This window comes from Falco cherrug, chromosome 10, assembly GCF_023634085.1.
Source record: "Falco cherrug isolate bFalChe1 chromosome 10, bFalChe1.pri, whole genome shotgun sequence".
In the NCBI taxonomy this organism is placed as follows: domain Eukaryota; kingdom Metazoa; phylum Chordata; class Aves; order Falconiformes; family Falconidae; genus Falco; species Falco cherrug.
Genome location: NC_073706.1, coordinates 27,077,724 through 27,093,658, shown reverse-complemented (window position 1 = coordinate 27,093,658; position 15,935 = coordinate 27,077,724). Strand labels below are relative to the sequence as shown.

Genomic DNA, 15,935 nt, shown 5'->3' with positions numbered 1-15,935 from the left:
TCCTTTGCAGGCACCCCTTCTCAAGCTACCAATATTGCTTTCTCAGTTGGCCAACCATAAAACTAGTTCACAAAGATCACCCAAAACTGTCTCCTGCATGCAACAACTCAGGAGAGTTTTTTTGTGTGCTGATGCCCTGGATAAGAAACTGAATGGAGGATAATGAAAATGACTAAAAGGAAGAAAAAAAAACCCAACCCAAAACGCCAACAGCACAAACCCCCCAAAAAAAGTTGACAAAGAGCAGGTACATACAGGAACTGAGGAGAGGAATGATGCGAATGATGAAAAGCAAAGAGTGAAGTGTGGCAGGATATACCTTCCACAGCATTATATTGTACTGGGAGATGACAAGTTTATTAGCCTTCATTGTAATTAACAGGAAGCATTTCAGAAAATTATTCAGTGTCATTGCACCCTTCCACGCTTAGGGCTGGCAATTTGTCTCGGTCCCTTCTGTAACTTCTTGTGTTTGAACTCATGTCTGAAGCCAAAGAACTTTCCCTGGGGAGGCACTTTGTACCCACTGGATCTGCACTGAGAAGTCTCTATTTTCTTCTCCCTGAGCAGAAGAGAAGCTCCCGGTTATATTTCCCTTCTTACCTCTGGTGTCATGAACCAAAGGCTTTCAGCATCACCGCCAGATTTAGACACTTCGTGCCCTCAGCCTATACAGTGCTTGAGACATTACTTAATGAGGTACGACTGGCCTCAGGAGTCACAGCCTCATTGACCAGCATCGACAGAGTAGAAGAAAAGCCATTTAACTCCGTGATGAATCTGTGAGAGGTGCCCAGCCAAGACCACCCTCCCACGTGTTATGACAGGTGAGCAGAGTGGCAATGCAAGGACTCCCCAGCTGCTCAAGATGTGGGTAAGAATGAGCGGCTTGCCTCGCTACAGCCTCTGTAAGGAGAGGAGATGCCGCAGTCTCCCTTGCTGTTTTGGAAAGATGGGAGACGACCCAGCAGCCCCAGGGTGGGCACGGTGCCCATCCTGGCTGGCTGGTGATTACCTGGAGTGGGCAGCGGGGCTGATGCCCAGCGCTGTGCTGAGCCTCAGCAGCTGCTCCCATCTGCTTTCTTTTCTCCCAGGTTTCCCCTAAAAGGTACAGGTTTCCCTTAAAGGGAAGCTGATGCCTGCAATGAGCAAGATGCAAACCCGTAAGTCTCCCCTCCATGGTGGTGTCTGCCACCACCTCTGTGAACGTCCCTGCACTCCAGCCCCATGAGCCACGGGTCATTACTCTCAGGTACCTCGTTCCCCTGGGCTGGCAGCCTGGTGTCCGTGGGGTCTCATCCTGCATTCTCCACACCAGCAGGTACACAGATCAATACCCTTACAGCCCCCTCACAAGTTTTGGAGGTAGCTGTTCTTCTCCTCCTGCTGATTTTAAGTGCAGTTGCTGTAACTTGGATAGGGTTAGCAGTAAAAATCACTGTATGGAGTTGGGAGGTAATCTCTGAAGTGCGAGCAGGCTGCATTTGCCGACTTGTGACACTTCAGGTCTCTGTAAATTGCTTGACTAGTATTATGCCATTGCTGTAAAACACATTCAGGAAGGTTTTTTTAGCTGTGCTTATCACAACACATTGTAATGCCACTTTGGCACCACTATCACACCATATTATATGTCAGATACCTAAGTTACGCAAAAGAAGGTTATTCATGACTTCTAGTCAATTCTTGATTGCTGTGTTATGCATAATAAGAGACCAAATATTTATCCTGAAGGAGTCATACAATACTTGCACAACTCTCATCTAAATTCCAGGAAGGACCATCCATAGCAGCAAATGGGAAATTAACACCAGAAGTTAATGGCTATTGAAAACTGTGTCTCCTTTGGAAGCTTAGATCATATTTTTAAATGGAATCAAAAGGAAGAGCATCATGGCAAAATATGATAAAAAATTATTTAAAAAGCCAAAATGCTAATGCTACTTGTAAAGTGAAGTAACGTTTTTTAGGGAACTCTTGCACAACATTTAAAAACACAAATCCTAAGATTTAATCCTTTTGATGTTGCTGAAAGGTGAGAATTGCCATATAGGAAAGGTAAGAACTGACTGGAAGAACACCTGGAGGATATTGCAGAAGTATTTGCTGGCACGTCTGTGAAGGATTATGCCTAAAAAATATGTGAAATTGTTCACTCAACTTTTTTTGTGGAGTTTCTCAGTGCTATGTTAAACTAGCTAGTATGACCAGGGGCAACATACTTTAATTAGCTTTGATTTTTGTTATATAATACATTCAGTTTATTTGAAAGATGACTGATTAAGACTCTGGAGCAGGAGATCCTCTCTCCATCTTTCTGTGAACAAAGTACAAACCTTCTCTCCTGTCAATACCTAAACGTTCCAAGCACCCAGAGCAGTCAATTCCTAGTAGTTTTGTTCTCTTTGCTATAGAAACATCATACATAAATGTTTTTTTAGGAAAGTAACCAAAGTTGGAATGAAAAAATAAATGGTTTGTTTCAGTCAGAGACCTCCCCATTATTAGAACAAAGAAGTGGACAAACGTTTCCATTTTAAAGTGTTAATTTGCAGTGAATGTAAGAAGGCAGCAAGGAAAAAATGCTCTCCACAGCCACTACATGCCAAACACTACCAAATCCAAATACTGAAAACTTCAGGAGAATAAGGCCATAAATAAAGAATGCCATTACTGTCACCTTGACTGACCACTTGCATAACACCAGCCAAAAAAAGCCTAAGCCACAGTTCCTGTGCACAGCCTACAACTCTGCCTTGGGGTTAAAATATATTGAAGTGATGGAAAATCCATCTTATGTTCAGATAAGCTGCTCTGAAGGTTAGTCACACTGTTAAAAGCCTTTTCCCATACCTTTAGTGAGAATTTCCTTGTCACTAATTTCCTTAGCTTCCATGCCACGAAGGATTTCATAGGTGGTGTTTTTTTTCTAGATTAAAGAGGGACCAGCTATCAGAAATCTTTTCACTATTTAAGCTGTGCTCACCTCCTAACCTTTTTTTTTTTTTTTTTCCAGGGGGGAGGGGATAAACTGAATAGCTTAAGTCCTAAGCTGCTTAAGAGTTTCTAAGCCTCTTACGGTAGGGGATGTTTTCTGAAAACTGAACTCTTTTGCAGCTTTTTTCTGACTAAACCTCCAAATTTTCACATACTTTCTGACATACAGATGACAAAAACAGACACCATGTTCCCCTAGCTGCTTCCCTGATAGTTTTACAGAGGAAGCAACTACCTGGTGCCTAAAATCTTGCAGGAAACTAATTGCCAGTTAATGGGATGACCCCTTATACTAGGTTCTCATCTCTGCTCACTTCTTGTAAGTCTGTCATTTGGGCTTGGACACTCAGTATGAACTTTGGGCCAAGCACAGCTAAGTTATGCAGGAACCACACCCCAACACCCTCCCACCCCCTTCAAAAGGCAACCAGTATATTTAAAGAGTATCCTGAAAGAAAGTTTTGTCCTTTTTCTGCTGAATGCCAGAGAACCCAGAGTTAGGGCCCTGGGATGCTAGTTTGATGTCTCACTCGGTAAAACAACCGTGGTTATACTACCATCAGGATCATGATGCTATCACAGAGTGTTTCAAATAAATATTTTAAAGAATTAGTCTTTTAAGAGTTTTTTGTTGGTGGATTGAGGATTTGCTGTATTGACACAGTGTGTTGTTATGGTGTGTGACACAGGATATAAAAAATACTACATATAGAATAGTACAACACGTATTTGAGCAAGCATTGAATAAACATCACTGTTCAATGAAGGCACAAACTCCATGGGATAATCCTTCCCTTGTAACAGTTAGTGAACCAAAGCAGGTAAAAAATGAAGAGGTGCTAAAGTGGAAAGAAAGAGAGAACCAGTTGTTGTTGGGTGGGGAACCACAAAAAAGAAGATGAAAAAGTCATCTACTGAAATATTTTTAGATTATATCTTTACAAGAGTGAATGTTTATATGAGACTAGTTTAGAGCGGTCTATTAGCCAACCCTCCACACAAGGCTACTAAGACATACTGTTCCCTACTTACTTACACATTCAGAGGTTGCCAGGCAGGCCACTGTGCTTTTGCCTTGATGACTGTTAAAACCTCATCGCTCTGTGGAAAGAGACAAAACAAGAAAGTGATTGGGACAATTTTACAGTGAGACTGATATGATTTACAGCAAAAAAGTAAGAGGCACTAGACCAAACTATGCCTCAAAATTCTGACTATGAGAAATATGCTTTGTCCCTTTTATCTGGGCACCTTGTGTCCTCAGCTGCACAGGGTTCATCAAGAAGCCTCTATGAATGCAGGAGGCAAAAGCTGCGAGCAAAGGCAGCCGGACATTAGGCACTGTTGCTTTGTCTTCTGCAGGAACTGAAGTGAGCTTAAAACACCAACAGCAGTTCGCAGACCATGGTGTTTTTGCATCATGAGCTGAAAGGAAAGCTTTCAGAGTGGTGCTGTGATGACCTGTATAAATAAGGAGGACTTTTGCATCGGGGAAATATCCCAAAACAACATGAACAAACTGAGTTTGTTCTGGTAACACTATCACAGAAAGATAACTGTGCTTTATCCTGGGCTGTTAGTCCATACATAGTAGTTTATTGGCAAAAAGTGTATCTTGGGCTGTCAATTTTGTGACTTTCTGACAATCCTTGTGGTCAGAGGAATATACCAGGTTAAAAAATGCAAGGACAGAAAAATTGCTCTTAATATGCTACAGATCTATGGGTCAAGAGGCAGACCGAAACTAGAGGCTGCTGCTCTATGCAATCTAACACACCCTGAGAGCATGTGTAATATATTATTTATTATCCTTATATATGTAAGGATGCAAAGAGTCCATGGTGGATGCACTGCAATCTCCTCCAGGTAGAGCCATTGATAGCACTTTCTCTTTGCTCTCCTTTTACACACCTGAAAATGATAGGGTGAAACATAGCAGTCACCTGTGGAAGCCCACAGTGTGGCAAAGCATTGTACAGTGATTATTTCCTAAAGTCTGTAGGAATTCCTGCATCAGCACTTTTGAACTTTATGTTGGTACAATAAACCCAGGACAAAGGCAGGAGACTGTTAACAAGGCTCTGAAGACCAAAAGACGTCTATCACAGTTTTTTTTAGAAGCATTTTCCCCATCTCCCTTAGGAATCCACCCCAGTAATTCACCTAGAGGAACACAAAGTCCACAACTCACATGATTTCTACAGTCTTTTAAAATATTTCCCAATTAGACTAAGAAACCCACCTCATACATTACCAGTAATTGGCACTTCCAACAGAGCTGACCTTTCAGTTTAGTGATAATAGTGCCATTTCCTGCTTGATGGCAACAGCTCTGATACCCCAGACTAGCTCTAGACCATACAGAGCCCAGTTTAAAGAAAACAACTTTCACTGGTTTTTTTTCTACCACTCTTAATATTTTCTGACTCCCTCTTTTTACCAAAGCAAGGTCATTACAGAGCTGATGGGCCCTCTCTGTAACACAGGAGGAATACGTATGTGACATGACCTCTCCCTCAACCTGAGTGGATGGATAAGCCATTTCTTGAAAATCCTTTTTATAAATACAGATACTTGGCCAAAGCCTGTAATACATTAAATGCCCTGAGCTAAGATAGCTGAAAGTCTGACTCTATAAAGGCAAGTAAGTATGAAAGGATTTAATCAAAATCCCATACTACTAATATAGTTGGAATAAAGAGAATGTGATGATGAAAGGGAGCAATCAAACAGCACGCAGCAGAGCTATGCCAGCAGGTGGGTGCACCGGGGCAGGCCTTGGGAGCGCAGCCACCGGCACAACCCTCTCCCAGCCTCCCTGCTGGGCTGAGGAACCCAGCGGAGAGACACTCCATGCAGGAGCGATGCATCACTGCCAGGGTCACCTACAGCAACCACCTTCTTACCTCCATGCCTTCTAAAGAGGAAGAGACAGCTTTCCCCTCAAAGTGATTTAAAAGGAAACAGACTAAATGAATGAAGTTAAAAAGTCTGAAGCTAAAAGACATTACTTGTCTTTCTCTATCAGTGAAATTTGCCTTATTTTTTAATTTTCCTTGTTTCAAAATCCTAAGACTTTCCAGCCAGGCATATCTTCATTTACTTGCCTTGAGAACACATTTGCATTCAAAATTAACTGTGTATTGTACATCCCAAGGAAAGTCTGTTATAAGCATAGATCATTACATTTATTAAAACAATACACTGCTTATCTAATAGAAGACAGTAATTATGTCAGTAACACCCAAATCACTCATGTCTGAAAGCATTTTAACATGCTATTCAAATTAAAAATGCATACTAACAGTGGATGAACTATGATTAATAGCTTAGTAGTAGGTGCAGAGGGAAGGAAACGAGGAACACAGCATGGTGCATTCAGAAATCCCTGAATTTTTAAGGGAGATGAAAATTCAGATGCAAGAGCAGAATTCACAGCCACTTCCTAAACAGTAAAAAAAAAATCAAAATATTCAGAATTCAGCGTTCTGTTGGGCCTGGAATGAAAATACACATTTTTGGTACCACGATCTCCTTGAAAATTACATCGCAAATTGAATTAAATCACTGTTATTCCAGACTGATATCGTAATTATGCAGTCATCTCTATCATGCAGATTTGTAATATTTCTGATTTAAAAAAAATATCAAAAAATGTAACACCTACACTGTTATTAATGCCAGTGCATATTTACTTCTATACGCACTGATAGACAGATACCTGAGTAGGTGTTTTGTATGCTAAAGAGTATTCCTTGAACATGTGCTTATGCCAAGAAGATGAACTCCTGGAAAACAACAGAGGACATCCTGCCTGCCGCCTCCCGGGGCTGTGAGGCTGTTGCCACGTGAGGTCTGGCTGCTAGGCTTTGCACCAGCCCAGGGAACCCAGCTCCACTCCTGGTGCCACCAGCCTGCAGCTCTCCAGCCGGGAGCAGGCTCAGGGCGCTCCTCCAGGAAAGCCTTGACCTTCCCCTGCCTCCAGCCTCTCCAGCCGACCTTCCCATTTCTAGGGGAACCTGATAAACTGAAACAGGCAGGCAAACAGTAGTTGTCCACCACACAAGTTCACAGCCTTGTGAACAATTTGTAGGTAGAAAGCAATCTGCAGAAAAGATACAGTGCTTGGATTTGCTGGGCAATCTCTTTAGCAATAATTTATTGGCAGATGGAGGAAACTGAGAGGATATGAAATGCCTGAAGAGAAACCCACAAATTAATAATATGTAACTAGTTGATATAACCCAACTGCCTTGAATAACCCAATTGCACAGACTTTACAGTAGAGGCATAAAACATCATATAATTTTTATGAATTTTAGTTAACATTTTCTTAGGGCTTGCTGTATTACATTTGTACCCATCTTCCTCTCCTCTCATATTGCCAGAGTTTTGCTTTGATTTTTCAAGTAAACAAACATCAAACTATGGCAAAAAAGAGCTAGGATGTTTCACTGGTGTATGTTTCAAGTTGCCTTGTCATCTTGTATGTATTTGGCTGGGAAGAAATCATTCCCAAGTAATGAAACTGTTAAGAGTTTGAAAAACAAAACTAGATCATTTGCAGAATGGTGGAGTGCCAAAACATTAACAATGTCGAGCAAGTTGAAGGGAAGGGCACCAATGCTCTTGCTTGAAAATGCTGAAAATCCTTTAGGTAAAGTCTGAAATGCACCTCTTCCAACAACCAGAGGAAAAAAAATAATAATATAAGGGAAGAAAATTATCAAGCCCATGTTATGCCTCTGTGCATGTGGAAGTTGTGAAGGAGAGAATTTGGTACTACCTGTCAGTTGTCAGAGAGGCAGAGATATACAGGAGGAAAGGTGTCCCTGCCCATGGCAGGGGGATTGGAGAAACATGATCTTTAAGGTCCCTTCCAACCCAAACCGTTCTACAGTTCTACAGAAGTTGCTACCCTCTTTCCTTTTCGCATTTAAGGGAGTTTCCTTCTTGAGTACAAACCTCAGAACTGATACTTGGGGAATTTGCAATTGAGTTTTTGCTCAGCTTCTTTTGGGCACATCACTACCATGGCAATGCAGTACAGATAGGCAATCTCTAGATTGACTTCAGTAATTCTTGGATCGCAGCCTAAATTAAAACATGCAAAAACAGCAAACAATTATCCTTCTCTCCAGAACCACTTTCTACATTTGCTTTTCAAGCTGGGGTGGGGTGGGGTGGTTGAATCAAGAGCAGTTCCCTGTGAAAGTACTGTTCTCCAAAAATTCCTAATAGTATGATTTTAAACAGTTGATAATATCATTCTGATACAGACAGCCTCACTGACATTCTGAAGTTGGTAACAATTAAAGATTTACTTTACATCCATATGTTCCTGCAATGTACAAATGAATGCGCATGCAGAATAAAGTCATTAAATGGCAACAAATAGAACCCCGTGGTATGAAACCACTGCTAAATTAGATCGTACAGCTGTGCACTTTACAAAAGATTTAAAACATTTCCTCATCTTCAGGAACAGAAAGTGGGACACAGCTCAGAAAAGCAGCACCAAAGATAGAATTTGATTCAACTTCCCTCTCAGCCAAGGGGATTTAAAACCACTTGTTTGAACGGTAACATCCATTAAAAAGAAATGAAAGCTTTCAGCAAAAAGTTTAAGTATCATCTGAATACCTTATGAATGAAAGAGAAATCAGTAGGATCTGGAAAGCCATGCAAACTACTTCACGTGTTCCTGCTGCTTTCTGGTAACCAATGTGATTAGTATCTTTTCTGTACTGGAAGTTATTTTTATGAGTAATTTTTATTACTATTTTTACCTCACATGTGCCAAATAATATTAGAAAATGTTACTGTGCAGATCACTTAGCACTTCGAAATAATGATTTGATTCGGTTCAGCTAAACAATTGACAGTGTATTAACTGACGTCAAAATCAGAGTCGGATTCAATGAACTGTGGGAATGGAAAACACCTGTTTTGAGCCAGAGCTTAATTTCACTCATTTCACACTACCGCTGCTTGGCATTCACTCAATTGTTTTAGAACAGAGAACATTTAATTCCTTCCACAACACTCATCCCCATAGTATCTGAATGCTTTTCTATCCACAGTGGACTCATTTTCACAAGATTCTTAGAAAGCAGAAAAAGCAACATTATCCTCAATTCACAGATGACGAATCCAATGTCTTCTGGAAACAAACCTACATATCTGAGTTTTAGGACATCACCTCCACTGCAGGGCCATGCTTTCCCTCAAAAAATAATTTGTTATTAAAGGAAAACGAGGTAAGGTAAGAATGATACACAGTATGCCTTCTGTGGGGAATCAAATGCTATGAAGGTGAGAACGATGTAGTGCTTTGGAGGGATTGTTGGGTGCTCTTAAAAGACAATCTGTCTTCTATGATTAGTATAAATAGACCGTACTCCACTTCCACCCTATGCAGACACACAAAGATCAATTCAGGATGTGAAAAGCATGTGTTCAGTATCCCTAAGACTTCTTCCGTTCTTGAAAATAGTTTCAGGCTAACAGAAGTCAAACCCTCAAATTTTGGCTCCTTGTTGCTACATATGCTGTATAGTTAGATGTCTTGTTACAGAGCAGTATTAGGAGGAAGCATTTAAGAGAAGATATAAACACCTGCTTGCACGCTTGTAGCAGCCAGGTAGTCTACAGGGAAGACTGAGGACTTGGCACCAAAGTCAAGAAGATGCTATAGCTATTCCTCTCGTGGGCTTAGGTACCTCTCTCACTGCTAAAAGGACACGTTTACTTGGGACTGACAGCATGAGGATCCCTTCCGAAAGCAGACATCTTCCTTGTAAACTAGGGACGGTGGCAGCATTCGCTATAATGCTCTACTAGTATTTATACATTTATATAGATACAATTTTCTATCAAGGGGTTAACGTTTACAACTATCTTGCAACTGTCTTTGCTGATGAGCAAAAGACTAGCTAGGTGACACTGCGATCTAGTCTACTGATGAAACTACCACAGCCTGGAAAAAGGCTTCAATCCTGTGGCCAGAATGCAAGACTCATGATTAGGCTACTTGCTGGAGGAGTTCTGAGCTCTGGACTATGATTTTTTTATCTAACAAGCACTTCATGCTAGAAAGATGTTATCATGTAAAGGGGAAGTGACTGTAATTTTAAGCGTATGTAAAATTCTACTTAAGTTATGAGTGAATGTACCTCCTTTGATGTTCTAGGATTTTTATGACTCAATAGCATAGCTTTCAATAGAAGCTGAATTGCATGATATTAATTTATGAAGAATTCCACTGCAGCAATAGATATGCCAGAGGGTACATTACAAAACCAGAGAAAAAGAAAAAAGTAGAATTTTACCCCAATACAAATGCACACTTTCTGTCCAGGTTGAGAGATAAATAAAGACCAATCTTGTCTTTAAAGTATTAACTAACACAAAATACCTAGTTAATTAATGCTTAACACATTACAGACTTCCATGGGTATTAGTTGAAATATGGCATGTTTTCTCCAAGTTAATAGAATCTGTAGCTATCTTGCCTACCTCAGTTTTACAGATGTATCTGAATAACAAGGGGACACTGACATAGGCACATTACTGAAGTTTGTAAAAAACTTTAAAAGAAAAGGGAAGGTGTTGTCTGCTCTGTGGTGGTATTTCCGGGATAAGAGCAGCTACATACAGCTTTATTTGCTCTGGAGTTCATCTTCACATAAATATACACATTTGTTTTATAGTAACTGAATGTGATCCCCTGCAATGCATACTAAATGGGTATATTTTAGTAACTCCGTGAGAATCAGCCTGCTTTAATTCTGAGGATTTCTTGTTTGTGTGGAGCATGTCAGAATTTTCCCATAGCTATTAACATGGCCATTACAAAACCTTCCTTGCTAGGCTGCTGTCGTGAGCTGGTAATACATCATGCAACACATTTACTTTCCTGTGAGTGCAGCTAAAGGAGTTGAAGTCGCCCTAAGCCTCAGTGCTGAGATGCAGTTCTTTTTAACACACAGAGATATTTTTTTTTAATGAAAGAACATGTAGAAGCTGTCTTTTCCACTTAAAAGGGTATTCTTGAAACAGTTAAGTCACAAATTACTTTGGAAGAAAAAAAAGCCCATAATTAAAGACAAAGACTTATTTCTACCATTTGACAACTAAATTCTGTTTAATTCCATGACTGACTTAGATTCTGGCAGATTACACTAAAAGCCAGTAGCACAGATTTGGGGTTACTTTAAGCAATAGCAAAAAAACATCTCAGTCAGTGGAATTATACCAGGATTGTGTTTGCCCATTTTACTTTGACTTGTCTATGTTTATGACAGCTGAGAAAACCACACATATTGTAAAATATACAAAACATGCCTGAATAGAATTCATTATTTAATCACAGTACATACAAATTCACCATTTCCCTGTACAAATAGCCATGCCTTTAATTAAAAAGCCTTATTTCTTTTCTTCAAAAAAAAAATCATTAATGACATTTCAGGGAATATAAAATCTGTGTTTCTCAGGTGACCAAATATGAAAGTCTTGTGGAATTTTCCAGGCTTTTAATATCCACTCAATTACAAAAGCACAGTTTCAGGGCTAAGATAGATAGAAAAATATTGTTGGGGTGCAATTGAAAAAAATGGAAGGGAAGATGAGTATTTAAATCGAATCCTGAACTGTTACTGTCTGAACAGGTCCCATTTCAGGATAGCAAGTAACCCAGCACTTCAGACAGTCCTGGATTAACTGCTGTGCTGCACAGGGAAGTTTTTGAGAATTGGATACTTAGCAATTTTGTATTCATTTTTGCAAAGAAAAAACTGTCTGTTAGATAATCAGGCTGAGAATTTTCCCAAAATGTGGATATTGTTCGTATTTCCCAGATAATATGGAAATACATGTTAAAGCTACAATTTCAGGTTGGTGACTGCACAGATGCTAGCTGAAAAGCATGTTAAGGGAATTACAGGAATTGTAATTCCTGATTCTGTTAAAAATTACTAGGATGGGATGCAAAAAGAAGTTATGTATGCCAAAAGCACCGATCCACTTTGCATTAACAACCTTGTGCATTACCTGTCCCATAGGGTTTTCTTCCAATGAAGCAGTTGTTCCAGGAGGTGAATGTAGGCTGAAATTAATAACAGAACTGTTGCTAATGGCAACACTGAAAATCATATGCTCTATTTTATTTCCATTAAGGTGCAGTTGCATAATCTAGGGTGTGTCAATAAAGCAATAATTTATTTTTGCATAGTATAAAGCTTAGCAGTGTGTGTTAATGAGCCCTAGGTACTTTCTGAGTATTGGAGCTCTCATTTTCTGTGGCTGAGAAGAATCTGTAGGAAAAGGGTCTCCCTTGTGAATCTACATCTTGATTGCATGTTGATTTTTCTACTGCACATTTTTCATTCTACATTCTACATAAAATGCTTTGCTGTAGGACTACAGAAACATCTTGGGATCCTAAATTACTTTGCCAAAACCAAGGGAAGATCTTTTTACTACACAAAGGAATGGCTACTGTTTAAAAGTAGGGGATGAAACTAGATTTTGAAGCTGACCATAAGTGGTATAACTTCCACCCACCCTCTGCTTAATAGCTTTAACCAATACATATCTCTTTGCTCTCCTTCTGTCTTAATTTTCCCAATTTCATCAATCCTTTAGACTAAACTAGCCTCTAAACCTCTATCTAAGTGTTGTAAAGCTACTGCTATTTTAATCATTTAGAAACAGCGAGCACACCAGGAAAGAAACAGGGATGGGAAGGGATGGGATGGACAACACACATTAAAACCCCCAATCCAACATAACAAGGCATTCTGATTCTGTGTACGATAAAGAAGATGTATGCAACTGAATGGCAACCTGCAAGCACCAATACAAAGACTGCATTCACTGGAGAAAATGATAAAAGTGTTTAAGCACTAGGTTCACTCAGCAGATTCATATTCACATAACTACAGCATTTTTTGCTCAGACTCCTTCAGATAGTTTCAAAACAGCCAGGGATGAAAGCACTGAGACAGGTTTGGGGCATTTTATGAATAAGTGAGTTTCCACTGCTTCAGTATCAGCAGGAAACCTCAGGAGAAGGCTGGGTCTGCTCTGGGAAACAGCACAGAGAGCAGGGACAGAGAACAATTCTGTCTTCTGGTAAGTGCTGGCAGTGAGACTCCAGGTATCACAATTATTCATCATGCTGCTTCTCTCAGACATTAGGTAAATGTAGTAGCTTGAACAGAGGAGAAATAATTATTTGGATAATAGCAAGTGATTTTAAATAAGACCAGTAAAATAGCTCAGGACATGAACTTTCCTGACCCTTGATAGTGTTTTGACAAATCAATGTTGGGGTTTTTTCCCCATTCAGAATGTACAACACAAATATACTGAAAGTGCTTTAGCTGCTGTACAGAGGCAATCACAACAGCTCAATTCCCCTGCAGAAAAGATGTCATATCTAAGCCATCCTTTACCTTTCCTTCCCCCAAAAAACCCCAACCAAAAATCCACCAAAAAACCCAACCAAAAATGTAGCCTTTAAACAAGTTAAGGCACTGAGGTTCCTATCATGAATTATATTTTCTGTAGTCTGGAAAGGAGTATTCTTTTAGAGAAACCAGTTTCGCATCTCTTCCTCCCACCTACACTTTCAGCCATGGCCATGACAAAGAGGTTGCTGCCCCGGCACTGTGCAGTCTCACGGTTTATGCTTTGACATTAACCTGTCTCTGAATGTAATGACCAAAACACACTTGTCTCAGATTCTGAATAAAGTCATCCCAATCTCTGACAGGATTTAGGAGAGCAGGGTTTTAAAAGGAATGTCAGAGATTTCTCCAAGGAGTGCAGACATTGCTATTTTTCTCATCAGGGGCTGCCTTTACCACCTCCTTTCCTTGCAAATCCCTTCCCTTGGAGAAAATAACTCAGCCTTCACTCTGTGACTACATAGTCCTGCACGGACAGTGGCTCCAGTCTGACACCCCTGATTCTGCTTCCGTACTTTAATTTTGCCTCATCTTTGCCTCTGCAGCCCTGCAGGGACAGAGCAGGGATCTGACTGCACTACCCACCCCGAGGGCAGCACGAGCTTCCCGCGGCAGTCCTGACTGCTGACCCCGCTTCAGCTGGGCTCTGGGGAGACGGGTAACAACACAACAGCTAAGGGCTGAGAATCTTGCTCAACCCCTGAGTGCTAGCTGAGCATGTGCCAGCTGAAACACAGCTAGTGTGCAAATACAAGTCAGTCATCTCGCTCCATAAACCGTGGACAGCCCAGAGCCCGCTGAGCTCTCCTGCACGGCAGCAGGCTGCACACCAGGATCTCCCCTGGAGCAGGGATGCCTCTCAAGGTTACTCCTTGAGGCTGAGAGGATCCTTATCACGTCAGATATTCAGTAAGTGAATCGGGAATAAGAGAGCTGGAATTTTGAAACCTTAGCTAAGTGACATAAAGGATTGGTTGCGCATATATAATCCTCTAGACATAAACTGCTGACCAAGTCCAGGACTAAGTCTAGATCCAGCGGCACATAAAATCCCCTCTGAGGAGTTTAGAACACAAGTGAGTCCCTTTCTGAACCTCGTGCCTCAGCGGGAGGGTCTCCCTGACCGTTCTGTCTGCCAATTTACTCTGCAGTAAATACTCAAGTGTACCTTGCCGTCGAATCTTATTACACCACTGGCGCATTTACCATTGAACTTTGTTAACTCACACTCTTCTACCAATAAAACATACTGTCGCTTCTCTCTTGCGAGTGAAGTTCATCACTCCATCCGTGACAACAGCAGTAAATCCAGAAACTGAGACTGACCTAGAAAAGTTTTCTTGCTACTTTTTAGAAACTTCAGGGCCTGAGCTAGGTAACATCATGTCCCATCTCTGGTGGTTTGCTCTGGCTCTCCAGCAGTTTGAAAGCTGGGAAATGGCATGATTTATTTATTTCTTTTTTTGTAAGCTATTTAGCACTACCTGTTCCCTGAGAATGGTGTGGAAGGTCAGATGACGGTTATCTCTACTTGGTGTCCACACTACTTGTTGCTTAAAGAGCTTAAAGAGATTAAACTGATCTTTAGATCAGTTAATATGGCTATACTTTACATGTGCCATTGAGCAGAATTAATATTAGAAGAGGAATTATATAAGACTTACAGCTTTAAAACCAGTAGGAGCTGCTATTAGAGTGACATCTGCAATTGGTGTAATTAACGTACCATGGAAGAGCTATTAATTCCACTGTACAAAGTACCATTTTAGTTTTTAGTTGCTTACTTAGAACAGCAAACACAGAACACAGAAATAAGAATTAAACCCTGTAGCCACAATGCTGTATGCCATCCTACAATATTCAGAGATAAACAGGTGATGCTGTCTCTGTAAGCCAGAAATGAAGAAATGTGTTTGTCTTAGGGAATGTCTCTAAAGTACTCTGGAAAATCCCTAGGGCATCAAATTGCCGAGTGTAGCACTTGTAGTTATTTTAGGATCAGAATAGATCTAAATCAAGGAACATAAACAAAGGCTTGCACTCTAAAAGAAGGTATTGATCATATTGCAACGTACTCACATGCTGCAATATTAATTCTAAAAGTAAAAAAACAGTGAGAAACAATCACTGCAGTGAGGTTGGGGTAAATGTAAGTATTTTCAGTTTAGCTGTAAAATACCGCTAACTGGTAGGGACACACCTTAAAGCTGTGTACCCAAGTGTACTTCTAAAAATTCTTATTGTGATGTACGTCCCTTGCTATTTCCCATGGATGTTCTGAAATTATGTGTACACTGACCTATTTATATGCTTATCTCTTAAGCTTATGTGCTGAAGTTAGTTTTAAATATTTGAGTTTAGCTGTTAGTCATGTTATCATGAAATGACACAATGCATTATTATGCATGAAACAGGCGTTTTGAATATTCCATGACATGTTCAGAGCCAAAAAAAGCACCCTTC

The 15,935-nt window shown here is 40.4% G+C and overlaps 1 protein-coding gene across 1 annotated transcript in view; it reads right to left on the bottom strand.

Annotated features, from left to right (window-relative positions):
• SPON1 (spondin 1) overlaps positions 1-15,935 on the bottom strand; it is a 200,011-nt gene that overhangs the window by 30,998 nt on the left and 153,078 nt on the right. The window contains exon 7 of the mRNA XM_005442716.4: positions 4,034-4,098. Within this exon, the coding sequence (XP_005442773.1) occupies positions 4,034-4,098 (65 nt within the window). The remainder of the gene's footprint in view (positions 1-4,033; positions 4,099-15,935) is intronic.